The following is a 12,337-nucleotide window of genomic DNA, read 5'->3' on the forward strand; positions in this document are numbered from 1 at the left end:
TCCATATTGCAGTTATTTATACATACATACTTTTATAGCCCATTGTGCCTGTGCTTTGTCTTCTTTCAAAAGAAGGCAGTGTAATGCAAGATAATGTGACTACAAAGCAAGCAGAGGGGGAGCTTGTTTTCCCCTTTTATTTTTTTTTATAGGGAATTCTTGTCAGCAGTAGTGACCTGGCCGTACAGGTTGAACACAGATAAGTCCAAGGTGCAGAGCTATCGCTGATGCCCAGGTCGTGCGATACAATCTTCGGGCCCATCAGTCAAAACATAGTTGCCTGCCACTGAGTTTTGCTTCCCTCCCTGCTTAGATCCTCCTCTTTGTCCTGCAGCTTCAAGAATATTAAATATGCGAGCTGTCGCCACTGCAGATGTGATGCCATCGATTTTGTGTCAATCCCCTGGCCGCAGTAACTTGATTTGGTATCAGTGATGGCTAAATGAGACTTCTCCAGACAGGGCCCTAGTGCATGAGGATGGAGAAAGTAAGAAGGGCTGAAAGCTGTGCAGGTTTCTGTATTCAATATACTGTATTTATATTTACAGGTAGGGTTATATTTACAGTTCCCATCTTTGTCTGTGGTGCATTTACTTGTGTTGGCACCTTCTTGTTAGGATGCCGGTGACTCGGAGATATTTTAAAAAGCAACACATAAGCTTGATTATTGTCTTTTGCTCTTGCTAAATCAGGACGTCAAGAAAGGGCCTTTGAGTATTGAAGCTGCAGGATTCAACATGATGACAAAGTGCTTCTCAGTTTTCTAATGTTACGCAGTCAAGCTAACAGGTCTGAGACAAATCCCACTGGGATTCCTTGGCATAAGTTAAATTTTCTTAAAGCAATATTCATCATAACTGATTCTACTCTAATGAGGATTCCAACCCCCTACAGTGCTGAGCGCTTCGCTAGAGTCAGCAATGAGCTTAATGCAATTAAGGCTACAGCCGCCTCATGGAGCTCCTTTGACTCTGTGAAACACTGTTTGCCCAGCTGCTTCTTAAATGTGGACAAAGCCTGATAAGCAAAGCTCAAGAGCTAGAAGCGATTACAGATGAGCTTGTTTGATTTGCTTTTACTAACCAAGAACTTCCTTAATGCTGCTTGAATATGATTAATTTAATTGAATTTCATATTTATTCTCTTAAGGATCAGTGTGTGGTATTTAATGGCATCTAGTGGTGAAGTTGGTGATTGCAACCAGCTGAATACCCCTTATTTCATCATGCCATATGGAGGCCAAAAAAAAAGGCATAAGGTCATTGTATAAACCAGTATTGTTGTTTTCCATTGTGGGCTTTTTTCATTAAGGGGCTATTAACTCAGGTCCACACTCATCCACAGTATGTTAGAGTAACGTACCTAAAACTGAATGTTACATAGCACAAAATGAAAAAAGGGTAGACGGAGTCCCCTTTCAGCAACAGCAGAAACATGGAGGCATAATGTTGCAGACTCCATGGAGGGGGTTTGCATGGAGGGAAATTATACTCAGCTCATTCTAAGGTAACAAAAACACAATGACTCTTATTTTCAGCTTATTATAGACTAATTAAAAAATATTTATGAATAATATATTATATTTTTGGTGTTATATAATCCTAAATCTCCTTAAATCTTACACACTGGACTTCTAAAGGAGGAAAGCACATTATCTCTGACTCAGTAAAATCAAGTCACCTCCTGTTTAAAACCTACAGATAGAATCAGACACAAACCTGAGAAAGTGGCTGCAATAATGTTGGTGTTTTCCTCAGCCTGTCAGTATGTATGTGTGTGTGAGTGTGTGGGCAAAACACAGACTGTCAGCTTATGAAAAACAAGCATGAGGTAACATTTCATTTGATTTACAGTGGTATCTGGTTGTGCATATGCATAGTTTGATTTTATGGAGGTAACATCTAAACGACAGAGAAATGTAGTGCTGTTATCTGCATTGTGATGCTGCATTGTGATTCACCATAAAGCCTGACAGTGAGTCTGTTTTTTGCCACATCACTAGCAATGCTCCCACCTTCCTTGTGGGAGTTCATTCTCGTCACAGTCACGTCCTGTTCAGCAGCTCAACATTGCCACCAAGTGGTTACCTCTGGCCATGACCTCTCCTTGGCATAAGGTTAACAGCTCCAGATGCTTGCAGTCAGTGCACCACAAGGGGACAGCATTGCAGATGCTGGAGTCATGGTGGGTTCAAAACAGGAGCAGTACTGAGATCATAGCACGGGTTGGCAGTGGTCCCAGTTTTTTGATGACTGGACATCAAATCAATAATCTGTTCATTAGATGTACAAGAGGAGATCTAAGAGAGATCTGCTGCTCAAACAAATCCATACTGCATGTAGTTACTGCTGGTGCCAAATGCTGTCTTCCATTCATGATAACCTTTTGTATGTCTATAGCAGCTAAAACGCCGACCTGCCAATATATGTGGCACAAATAGCCTTCTGAACAGCCCATCAGAGTGATGTGCATTAGTGTCTCTCACTAATTGCATGACTATAGACTCGTACCATCTGTTGGGGGGGGCAAATGACATCTTAGCTTGAATGCATTTCAGCTATCAGGCCCCAAAATCTTTCTTTTCCATTCAATCAAGGTCACAGTGTGAGAGAGCTAACAATGTGTGAGGTTATTTCCCTCCTGCCTTCATTACTACATAATTAGCTGCGGTGCTATTCAATTTCCCTCATTTCAGACTTTTCAGATCAATATCACTGTGACTGCAGGCTAAATGGCTGTGCAGCTAGGAGGGCTTTTCTATAGCTGATTGGGAGGTATCAATCACTGAGCTAAAATAGACGTTCAGTGCTAGAGCGGGCAAAGACCACACACACTTTAAGGTGCAATTCTGCAGGCTTTGGAGAAGAGGTGGCAGTGGAGCGACATAGGGACTGTAATATTTCAGAAGCAGTGTCAGGTTTACGACATGCCTCCTGCTTTTTGTTTCTACCTACTGTGTATTGATCAGTATCAAGGAAAAGACACACAACTAGACATTTCAAAATGTATATGGTTGCAGGTAGGGACAAAGCATTTCAAATAAAAACAGGAAAGTCCTTTGTCTGCTTCCAGGCTGTCATCCCTCCTGTGTGAACTCTCTATACTGTCTCTGTTCCTAGCACTTATAGAATTTTAGGTTCTTTCCCAAACACAGCTATGTGAATATTGTTGTTTAACTGGTATGGACCTTAAATTAAGCAGGATTGTACCTTATGCATGCTGGAAAAATAAGCACCTAAAACACAGGTGCCAAACATGGGGCCAAAATTGGCCCGCCAAAGATTCCAATCCGGCCCAAGGGATGAATTTGCAAAGTGCAAGTGAGGGCATCAAACTCAAAAATAATATTATAATAACCTATAAATAATAACAACACCAATTTTTTCCTCTTTGATTTAGTGCAACAAACATTAAATTATGAAAATGTTTACGTTAACAAACTATCCTTTAACAATAAAATGTGAATAACCTGAACAAATATGAACAACCTGAAATGGCTAAAGAAAATTAGCACAATTTTAACTATTTTCTGCCTGTTATTAAATGTTTTGTGTCTTTGTGGATCTGATCCATAATGCATATGCATAAATGTCAAGGCATAATATTGATAAAATTGCACTTATATCTCTTGACAAATGTAATTTTTTTCAGGTTATTCACATCCTTTTTGTTTGGATAGTTTGTAAATGTAAATACTGGCATAACTTAATGTCATTTTTTTGCACTAAAACCATTTGGAGGTGTCATTATTTATTGGCTATCATGCTATTATTTTACTTGTCCGGCCCACTTCAGATTAAATTGGGCTGAATGTGGCCCCTGAAAAAAAATGAGTTTGACACCTTTGACCTAAAAGATGAGAAGCAATGAAAGTCACTTACACAATCATGTGGTTAAAAGTGAAGACACTGAATGTGTGTGGAGGTCGATAGGACAAGTTATGAACATATCGCCTCTGCAGCTGATCAGTTCATTGTTAGTCGACACAGTCCCACATGAGAGCATTTAGCAGTTTCATTGCACTGGATGAGATATGAGGCAGCTAAAAGGCTGGAAATAGTCGGATCAATGTCCTTTCCATTGAACAGACCATAAAGAGCAGAAGCTGGGCAATCAGAGGCTCAGACTGACTTCATTTTTAGGAGTAATTAGATGTGGCATCGACTGTGAGGATCATTCAGGGCTGGTTATTAATGTCTGAAATCGAAAACCAGTGGACTCTGGATCATGGTCACATGTATGGAAGGCATATGTGACAGCAGTAGTAAAATCGATTTCAACATTTGGAGTGAGTCTGTTTTGGGAATGGCCACAGTCACAGATATTTTTTGTTTCGTTGCTGGGCTGAAATCACACGGAAACTATTTTCTATTGAACTTTGTGGGGCTTGAAATGAATGAAAAAGTAGTTTCAGCCAAAAGTGACACTGGGGTACAGGCTGTTTTAGTGTTGCATCTGCCTCCAACTAGGAAACAAAAGGTATAAAAGAACAGTTTTCTCTTAAAAACACTTTTGCAGTTGTAAACTAAATTGTCTCACACATGCATGAGTTTTGGTTTGTCTTATTTTTAAATCATTTAACAGTTTTGGTACTTTATCATACAAATGTTATCACCATTGTTGGGAAGCCTTGTATGTGTAAACACTGACAGCATCATGTAATTTGTTGTGAAAAAGTTTGATTAAAATTACCGGTAAGTAAATTCCTGAGGGGTTGCGGGGACACAGAGGCAAACCACAGCCACATTTTTTGGTCCTGTATGAAAATTACAACTTTTTGGAAAGATGTTGGAATAAAAATAAAACAGATTTCAGATTTTAAATTACAGCAACCTACTTTACCACATCTGTTAGGAGATTTTCCTGACGATTTGACAATAAACAACAAATACTGTCTAAAAATCTAAAAAAAAATCTAAAAAAAACCCCAAAACAAAACAAAAAACAATCATTTGTAAATGGCTTCAACTTGATCCACTGATGCTGGAGGACTGGTTGAAAATAGTAGATGAAATTCACAAAATGGAGAGATTAACATTTATGCTGAGGCTACAAAATGAACTTCACATGATAAGGTGGGGCAAATGGATTAGTTTCTTTAAATACATTTAATGTGTGGTTTGTCTCATAGTCCTGTGACATGTTATATAAACTGCTGCTCTAAAAATTTAATTGTGTAACTTGATTGATATTTCATAACTGTAACCTAAATTATTTTTACTATTAGATTGTGACTATTATTTATTGCTGATGTATGACAAAATGATGACTAATAAAAACTAAGTGTCAAAAAAATTAAGTAAATTCCTGATCTAGAGGTGTAATTGTCAAACCCTAAAAAACCCTTTTTGCCACTCCTAGTATTAATGGTAGTAGATATAAAATGGAAGTAAAAGCTGAAAAAACTAGCATACGAAACAATAGAAACATCTGTGAATACAGTGTTGATTAATGACTGACCTGAAAGTAAGGTCACAGATATTTGACTCCTGCTGGATGTCCTGCTAAAAAAAAAAAAAGAAAAGACAATGCTCTTTTGTTCTCTTCCTTTCTCATTATTCACAGAAAAATTCTTAGCCAGAGGACATATTAACGTGATGTCTGTGTTTTTTAATACTGAAGAATCATCTAGGGACCACATGTAGTAGCATGACATCACTCTGAAAGATTTGTTCACAGAATAACAATAAACATCCTTCATCAAGCTGGGAATAACACACAGAAGGACCGGCAACTATTGATACAGGAAAAATAAATACACACCATGTGAGAAGTCTCATTCAATGACAAACCAGCAGTTAACAATATGGCACTCAAGGTTTGAATCCATCTCTCCACAGGCACAAAGCAACAGAAACCATCTCCCTCTGTCTGGAACTCCAGACTTCATGTTTCCTAAATAAAAGATAACAGGCCGTGCTACATTAAAAAATAAAATATCCTCAGTGCCAGAGATGTCTGGTCACAAAATAGAGCCATGAAGGGAGAAGCATGCAGGATAAAAACAGCTAAACACAACTTGCATCAAAATTGATTTTCAGGGAAATGTTTTTATACACTGCTGCCAAATGAAAAGCCTCATTACTCAAGTTTTTTGAAACATTATTCTTCTGTTATCGTTTTTTTTTTCCCTCTCTCTCTTTTTTTTTTAACAGTTTTACCAACAGTCTCAGAAGCCTAGCAAATACAGTTAAAACCAGCAGAGGAATCAGTGGGAAGTTACAAAGTTTCCATCTCTGCTGTCAACGTATTTACTGTGAAAGATGAGTTCTTCTTCTGACAGCAGCATTTCAGTATTTGTGCTACATTCACAGTACTGCAAGAGGTTTGATACTCTATCAGTGCACTGGTACAAGACAGTACTGTTTACGCAAAACAACACCACAGTATTAACTATAGGACAGTTACTGATATTAAGGTAAACTTGACAAAAGTATAACACACATATATGAATCCATTCAGATTATAACTGTCCACACAGTTTCTTTTGTTGATAAAATTTATGCTTTTGCAGACACTTTTGAGACGGGCATTACAAGATCAACAATATGTTATTTGACAGCAAAATTGGTGCTATTATTGGTCCACTGAAATGTATGTCAAAACAAAATAATTAACTTAAAAGCGGAGCATCTCAGAAGACAGTAGCTTAGTCTGGGTGGCAGGTATACATTCTTGGCAATAATAGCACCTCTTTTATGTTCTGAAGAAAATGTAGACAGCCATTCTTATCTATAGCAAAGTGTACTCAAATATAATCCACAGATTTCAACATTCCACCAAGAAAATACAATTTTGTGGATTTCTTTTAATATATAATAACATTTTACAGTAAAACACTTGGCTGACATATAATCAAAATGCAGAAATTTAACATAGAAATCTTACAGTCATTCACATTGGTCATCACATTCATCTCATGTGGAGTTGCAGTAGCAGTATGTGTCCACTAAGGGGCAGCATGTAGGTATCCTGGCTTGTTCAGTCAGTGCAATTTCTTCCCAGTGTTGAGGGCTGTAAAACTGACAAACTGTAGCACATTCTGTGTCTGGATCCCAACAGGCGCTGATTTGGCTTCGTGCACACCAACTGTAGGTGGGTTTCTAAAATAGAGAGCTGGAGTCTGTCAAAGGCCTGTTCATCAAAAACACACTTTAATTCAAGCCTCCTAGAGGGGTCGCAGCAAAGTGAAAGAGGGATGCAGTGGTACATGTTTACATGCGCAGAGAAAAATCTATTAAAAAACCCATTAGACTTGTAAGCAGAGTGTGTAATGGCAGTGTCACTTCGCATTCTGTAGCCTGTTTATTGCAAACTGGTGGGCTGGGTCCCCCAAGGACATGAGAAATCTGGGAAAGAAGATCCTATTAATGCACAATTAGCTTTACACCACACCTCTGTTTTCAGCAATTTTTGCTTTTTTCTTGTAAAACACTGATTGACTTTTACCTCTAAAGCCTCATAAAATTAGTCAAATGAAGCACTCTGAGCAGTTCACACTCACATGAAGCTTATGTGACAAACGGGCCAAAAATACTGGTTAATGGTGCTGTACAACATGAAGATCATAATACTGAAGTGTAGCTTCACTTTTAGTTTCATCAGTGGCACCAGAGTGAATTAAAAAAGCAATTTAATAAATAAAACAGGCGACAGGTAGTTATAACTAATAAGCTGCATTATTTATAAACATATTTAATAGTCATTTACTAATTAAACTTGAATTCCAGTAAAAAAAAAAAAAAAAAAAAAAAAAAAAAAAAAAAAATATATATATATATATATATATATATATATATATATATATATATATATATACTATATTGATAAGGAAGGAGTTGGAAAATTGATTTATTTTATTATGTCAAAGTCATTACTACACTTGACTATATTAGTTTAATGGCACTGCTGTTTTTTTTTTTTAATTAATTCTTTAAAAAAATCAAATACATACACACTTCACAATGGTTCATCACATTCATTATTTTACCTACAGATTCAGAGAAGATAGAAATCTTCCAGGACTTTACAAAGCTAAATTAATTTCCATGAACTAGACATCCATTTGCTGTCTACATTTTTTCTGTGTATTGTTTGAATGGATGCGTAACACCTGAATAATATTAGTGGAGAGAAAAAAAAGTGTTTTTATTGACTTGAGGTGTTTATTGAGGTGTTTATAAGCTGTATCTGTGATCATAAAACATATGATCCGTTGAACTTTGTTCTAAAGTATGAAGGAAGAGTCTCTTTTATTTGACTGACTCATGCAAGTTGATATGAGTCATTCTGAGAAAAGTCTACGTGCACAGAAAACAACAGTTTAGTAAAGACTAGATTTATATTTGCATTAAGACGTCTAAGAAAAGGAAGTGAAACATTGTTCCTCTGTGGCAATAACAGAACTAGAAGAGATCTCAGCAGAAACGTAACAACGTATCACTGTGAAGCTGGTAGGTGATAACAGCGATACCTGGGTGACTTGGCACATCTGTGTCCACTAACATCAATGAGTAACAACATTTTAACAGCCAGAATAAAGATTTTTCTCACCTGGTTATAGGTGGACGTCAAATACTCCTTCCTCCACCGTCTCTATATCCTCCTCCGCAATTACTGAGGAAAACAAAGAGGGTGATGAGGAATTGATTGGGCAGTGAAATGGGAAGTCACCGGTGCTGCTAAAAGCTAATGAAATGTGTGGCCTTCGTCTGCTTACAATGCTTGATTCGTTTGGCTTCCAGCATTGTCTCGCCCTTCGATCAAGCAGAGTTCACACGGATTTCAAGCAGCGCATCGCAGGGCACCACTTTTGCTAAACACCACATCTGTGAGTCACTGGCCTTGCTGTGGCGGGCCAATCACATTACCATTGCAAATTATACCCTACTGTTTGAGAATATCTTCCAAATGTCAGTGCTCCGTAAGCTTGAGGAAAGACAAAAGCAGCCTTCAAAAAGTGGAGGTGTTGCAGCGATGACATGAAGTGGGGAAACTAAAATACCTCCAAGCTATACTTTTCTGTCACTTGGACTATGATTTCAAAAAGTAAATTATATTTCCTGTCAGAGATTTGGCACATTTGAAGTTTGTTTTTCAACAGTACATTATAAAATGCCTTTTTTAACATCTGACGTGAAACAAGTCATTGGTGTTTTAAAAGTATGCACAAGTAGTAAAGTTTTTGTACAAAAAATGACCACAAAGAGTGAGGTAATCCTTAGATTAGACTAGACTAGATAGAACTTTTTTGACGCTTTGAGCACCGCCCTCAGGAAATTGAGGTTCCAATCGTAGTGCACCACTGGAGATACATACAAGAAATACTACAAGAAAATAGCAAAACAATAACTCTAAAAAAAGAAAAAACAGTATTGAAAAAAACAGGTAATTGCACATTATAAAGCAATAAACAACAAGTTGCAAGGTGGTAATAATAAAGTAATAATAATAATAATAATAATAATAATAATAATAATAATAATAATATTATTATAAATAGCTAATTATGTTAATCTTTAATCCAGTAATTACAGATCATACCCACATATTTCCTCATGACATGATTTTTTTTTTTTTTTTTTTTTTTTATTCTCTAACTCCAGCATCTTAAATTTTCTGAATTTAGTATGCTTCTGTGACAGTAGAGTCAGTATGTTTGGATGTGAACCAAACATTTGCATTTGAGGACACCAACTTAGATAACATTTTGAGTTATCTTGCTAACAGACAGACAGACAAACAAAAAATCTGCCCCCCCATCCCTGACCACCACCAAAATTTAATCATTTGTTCCTTGTGCCAGTATCAACATTTCCTGAAAATTTTATCAAAATCCGTCCACAACTTTTTGAGTTATCTTACTAAAAGACAAACCCCGATGAAAACATAACCTCCTGGGCGGAGGTAATAATAATAATAATAATAATGATAATAATAATAATAACAATAATCTATCTATCTATCTATCTATCTATCTATCTATCTATCTATCTATCTATCTATCTATCTATCTATCTATCTATCTATCTATCTATCTATCTATCTATCTTTAGTTACAATGAGAAATTGTTTGTGTCCATCTTTTTAATATATGATAAAACAGGTTGCCACATTGCATAGAATTTGGCTGCATCGCCTCTTGTGGTATATTTTATTACCTCTGCCATGGAACGGCGAAGGTTATGTTTTCATTGGGGTTTGTCTGTCTGTTTGTCTGTCTGTTAGCCAGATAACTCAAAAAGTTATGGACAGATTTTGATGAAATTTTCAGGAAACGTTGATAGTGGCACAGAGAACAAATGATTACATTTTTGTGGTGAATGGGGGGGCTGATCTGCCTTGGTGGAGGTCTGCGCTCTCCGAGTGCTTTTCTAGTTTTCTCTAATGTCAGGTAGTTCATAAGGTCTTTAATCCAGAGGTTCAAAGTGGGTGGATTTCTGTCTTTCCATTTAAGTAGAATGAGCCGACGAGCTATTAAAGTTGTGAAGGCAATGATGTTGTTAAAATTCTTGTTGAGGTGTGTATTCTGTGGAATCACTTTAGGTGGTATTCTTGAATGAAGCCCAAATCTATTCTGTGTTTCTAAAAGTGTAATTAATTATCTCTACCTTGCTTTAGCCTTATAGTCCTCCTCACCTGTGTCCTGCAGGCTTGGCGGGGTGTTGGCAGGTGGGGGGAAGCTGTAGGATCTGGCCTGCAGTGCCGGTGGCGTCTCGTGGCTGATGCTCTTGGTCCGCTTCCGGCACTCGACCGCCAGGCGGCTTCGGCAGGCTTTGTGGCAGTTCACCCCGCAGGCTGCCGCCGGGGAACCCATGTGGAGGGAGAGGGACGACGGCAGGGACAGGTTCCGGGTGAGGTGGAGATGACGGGAGGGCCGCGAGAGAGGGAGGGACAGGCGGCGAGAGAGGAGGCCAGATGGGATAAAAGAAAAGGAAGGCCGGTGAGAGGGAGAGAGAGGCAGAGGGTCAGACAGAGGGATGAGTGCAGACAGAAACATGGGGGTGAACGGTGATGGGAGAGCATTTCGACATGCCATGCACACACATGAACAGTGGCTCGTACAAACAGTGAGGGCAAGTGAGCCTGACAATAACTCTGTCAACCGGGGAGAGTCTAAAAGGAGAGGGACAATAATGTAGCAACAAACATGCGAATGTAAAAAAACAAAACAAAACCTCAATTTGATTTCTACTTAAAACCATAGAAAACACCGTCTTTTGACGTTTATGAGATGGTATTTCTCACAAGGTTTTTTTTTTTTTTTTTAGAAATATTCAATGTCAACCTGAAGTTACTTAAAAAGACCCAACTCACCCCAGAAAGTTCAAATCTTTTTAACTATCAACTATTAAGTCCACTTCAGTTTTTGTCTTTCAGTTTGTTTTTTGATTTCTGTTTAGTTTTATTAACTTTTACATAATCAGTTTTAGTTTGATCATCAGTAAATGGCTACCTCTAGTTTTTGTATTCATCTAAGATAACTGTGTTGTTAGAAAGATGAAAAAGATTGGATAAGAAAAAGCATCATAAAATAACTTTTCAATAACAAATAACACTGTTTATCAAGGTCTCATGGTGTGAAAAGAACAGAGCACCAAAACATGTATATTATTATTATTATTATTTTTATTTTTTTTTTTTCCTTTCTTCCTATTTGTAATGCTGGGTGTTGTTGATGTTTCAAGCGACTTTGTGCTTCTTCAGACTTCTAGAAAAACATATAGACCTTGAACCATTAACACTGTGGGAAAACAAAGCTGACATTACCTGCAGTTCTGAGTTTGTTTTGTCCTTCTTCTTTTTGCTGTAGTTACTTATTATCCCACTGCTTGTTGTTTTCTAAATTCCTTGGATTTGAGGAGTTTTCATAGATACAAGTACGGATTGAGCTTGTTAAGATGCTTTAAATTTCATGTATTAATATAAAGAGCGAAAAATGCTGTCTGACTAGGGTTCAGATCATCATCAAAGACCCCACCCCCATCGTGGACTGTTCTCGGTGCTGGCCTCGGGTAGGAGGTTCCGTAGCATTTGTAGCAGACCAGCCAGGCTCAGAAATAGTTTCATCCCACATGCCGTACAACTGCTGAACTCAACATAATACCTCCCCTCCTCCCTCACCTACACAGGACTGCTCCAATATGCAATATAACTGTGCAATATTAACTATATGCATATTTATTCTATCCTGTATATATTCTCCTGTATATATAGTGCCTGTTGTATTTATTGATGCTGCCTGCTGAGCCAACTGCAAAGAAATTTCATTTTTTATGTAAAATCTGGAATGACAAATAAAGTCTGTCTATGTTTTATGTTAAAAGTTAGAATGCTA

At 37.5% G+C, this 12,337-nt stretch overlaps 1 protein-coding gene across 3 annotated transcripts in view; it reads right to left on the bottom strand.

Annotated features, from left to right (window-relative positions):
- Window positions 1–5,589: 5,589 nt before the first annotated feature.
- The window catches only part of LOC115438680 (RAS guanyl-releasing protein 2-like), a 39,637-nt gene continuing 32,889 nt past the window's right edge, over window positions 5,590–12,337 (bottom strand). For 2 of the 3 annotated variants that reach the window (XM_030162453.1, XM_030162451.1), the window contains exons 15-17: window positions 10,639–10,797; window positions 8,554–8,616; window positions 5,590–7,103 (exon numbers count right to left, since the gene is read on the bottom strand). In XM_030162453.1, coding sequence (XP_030018313.1) covers window positions 8,558–8,616; window positions 10,639–10,797 — 218 coding nt within the window. In that variant the 3' untranslated portion in view covers window positions 5,590–7,103; window positions 8,554–8,557. Of the gene's footprint in view, window positions 7,135–8,553; window positions 8,617–10,638; window positions 10,798–12,337 lie in introns of all 3 variants that reach the window. The other variant, XM_030162452.1, reaches the window with a different exon arrangement.

This window comes from Sphaeramia orbicularis, chromosome 18, assembly GCF_902148855.1.
Source record: "Sphaeramia orbicularis chromosome 18, fSphaOr1.1, whole genome shotgun sequence".
Lineage (NCBI taxonomy): Eukaryota > Metazoa > Chordata > Actinopteri > Kurtiformes > Apogonidae > Sphaeramia > Sphaeramia orbicularis.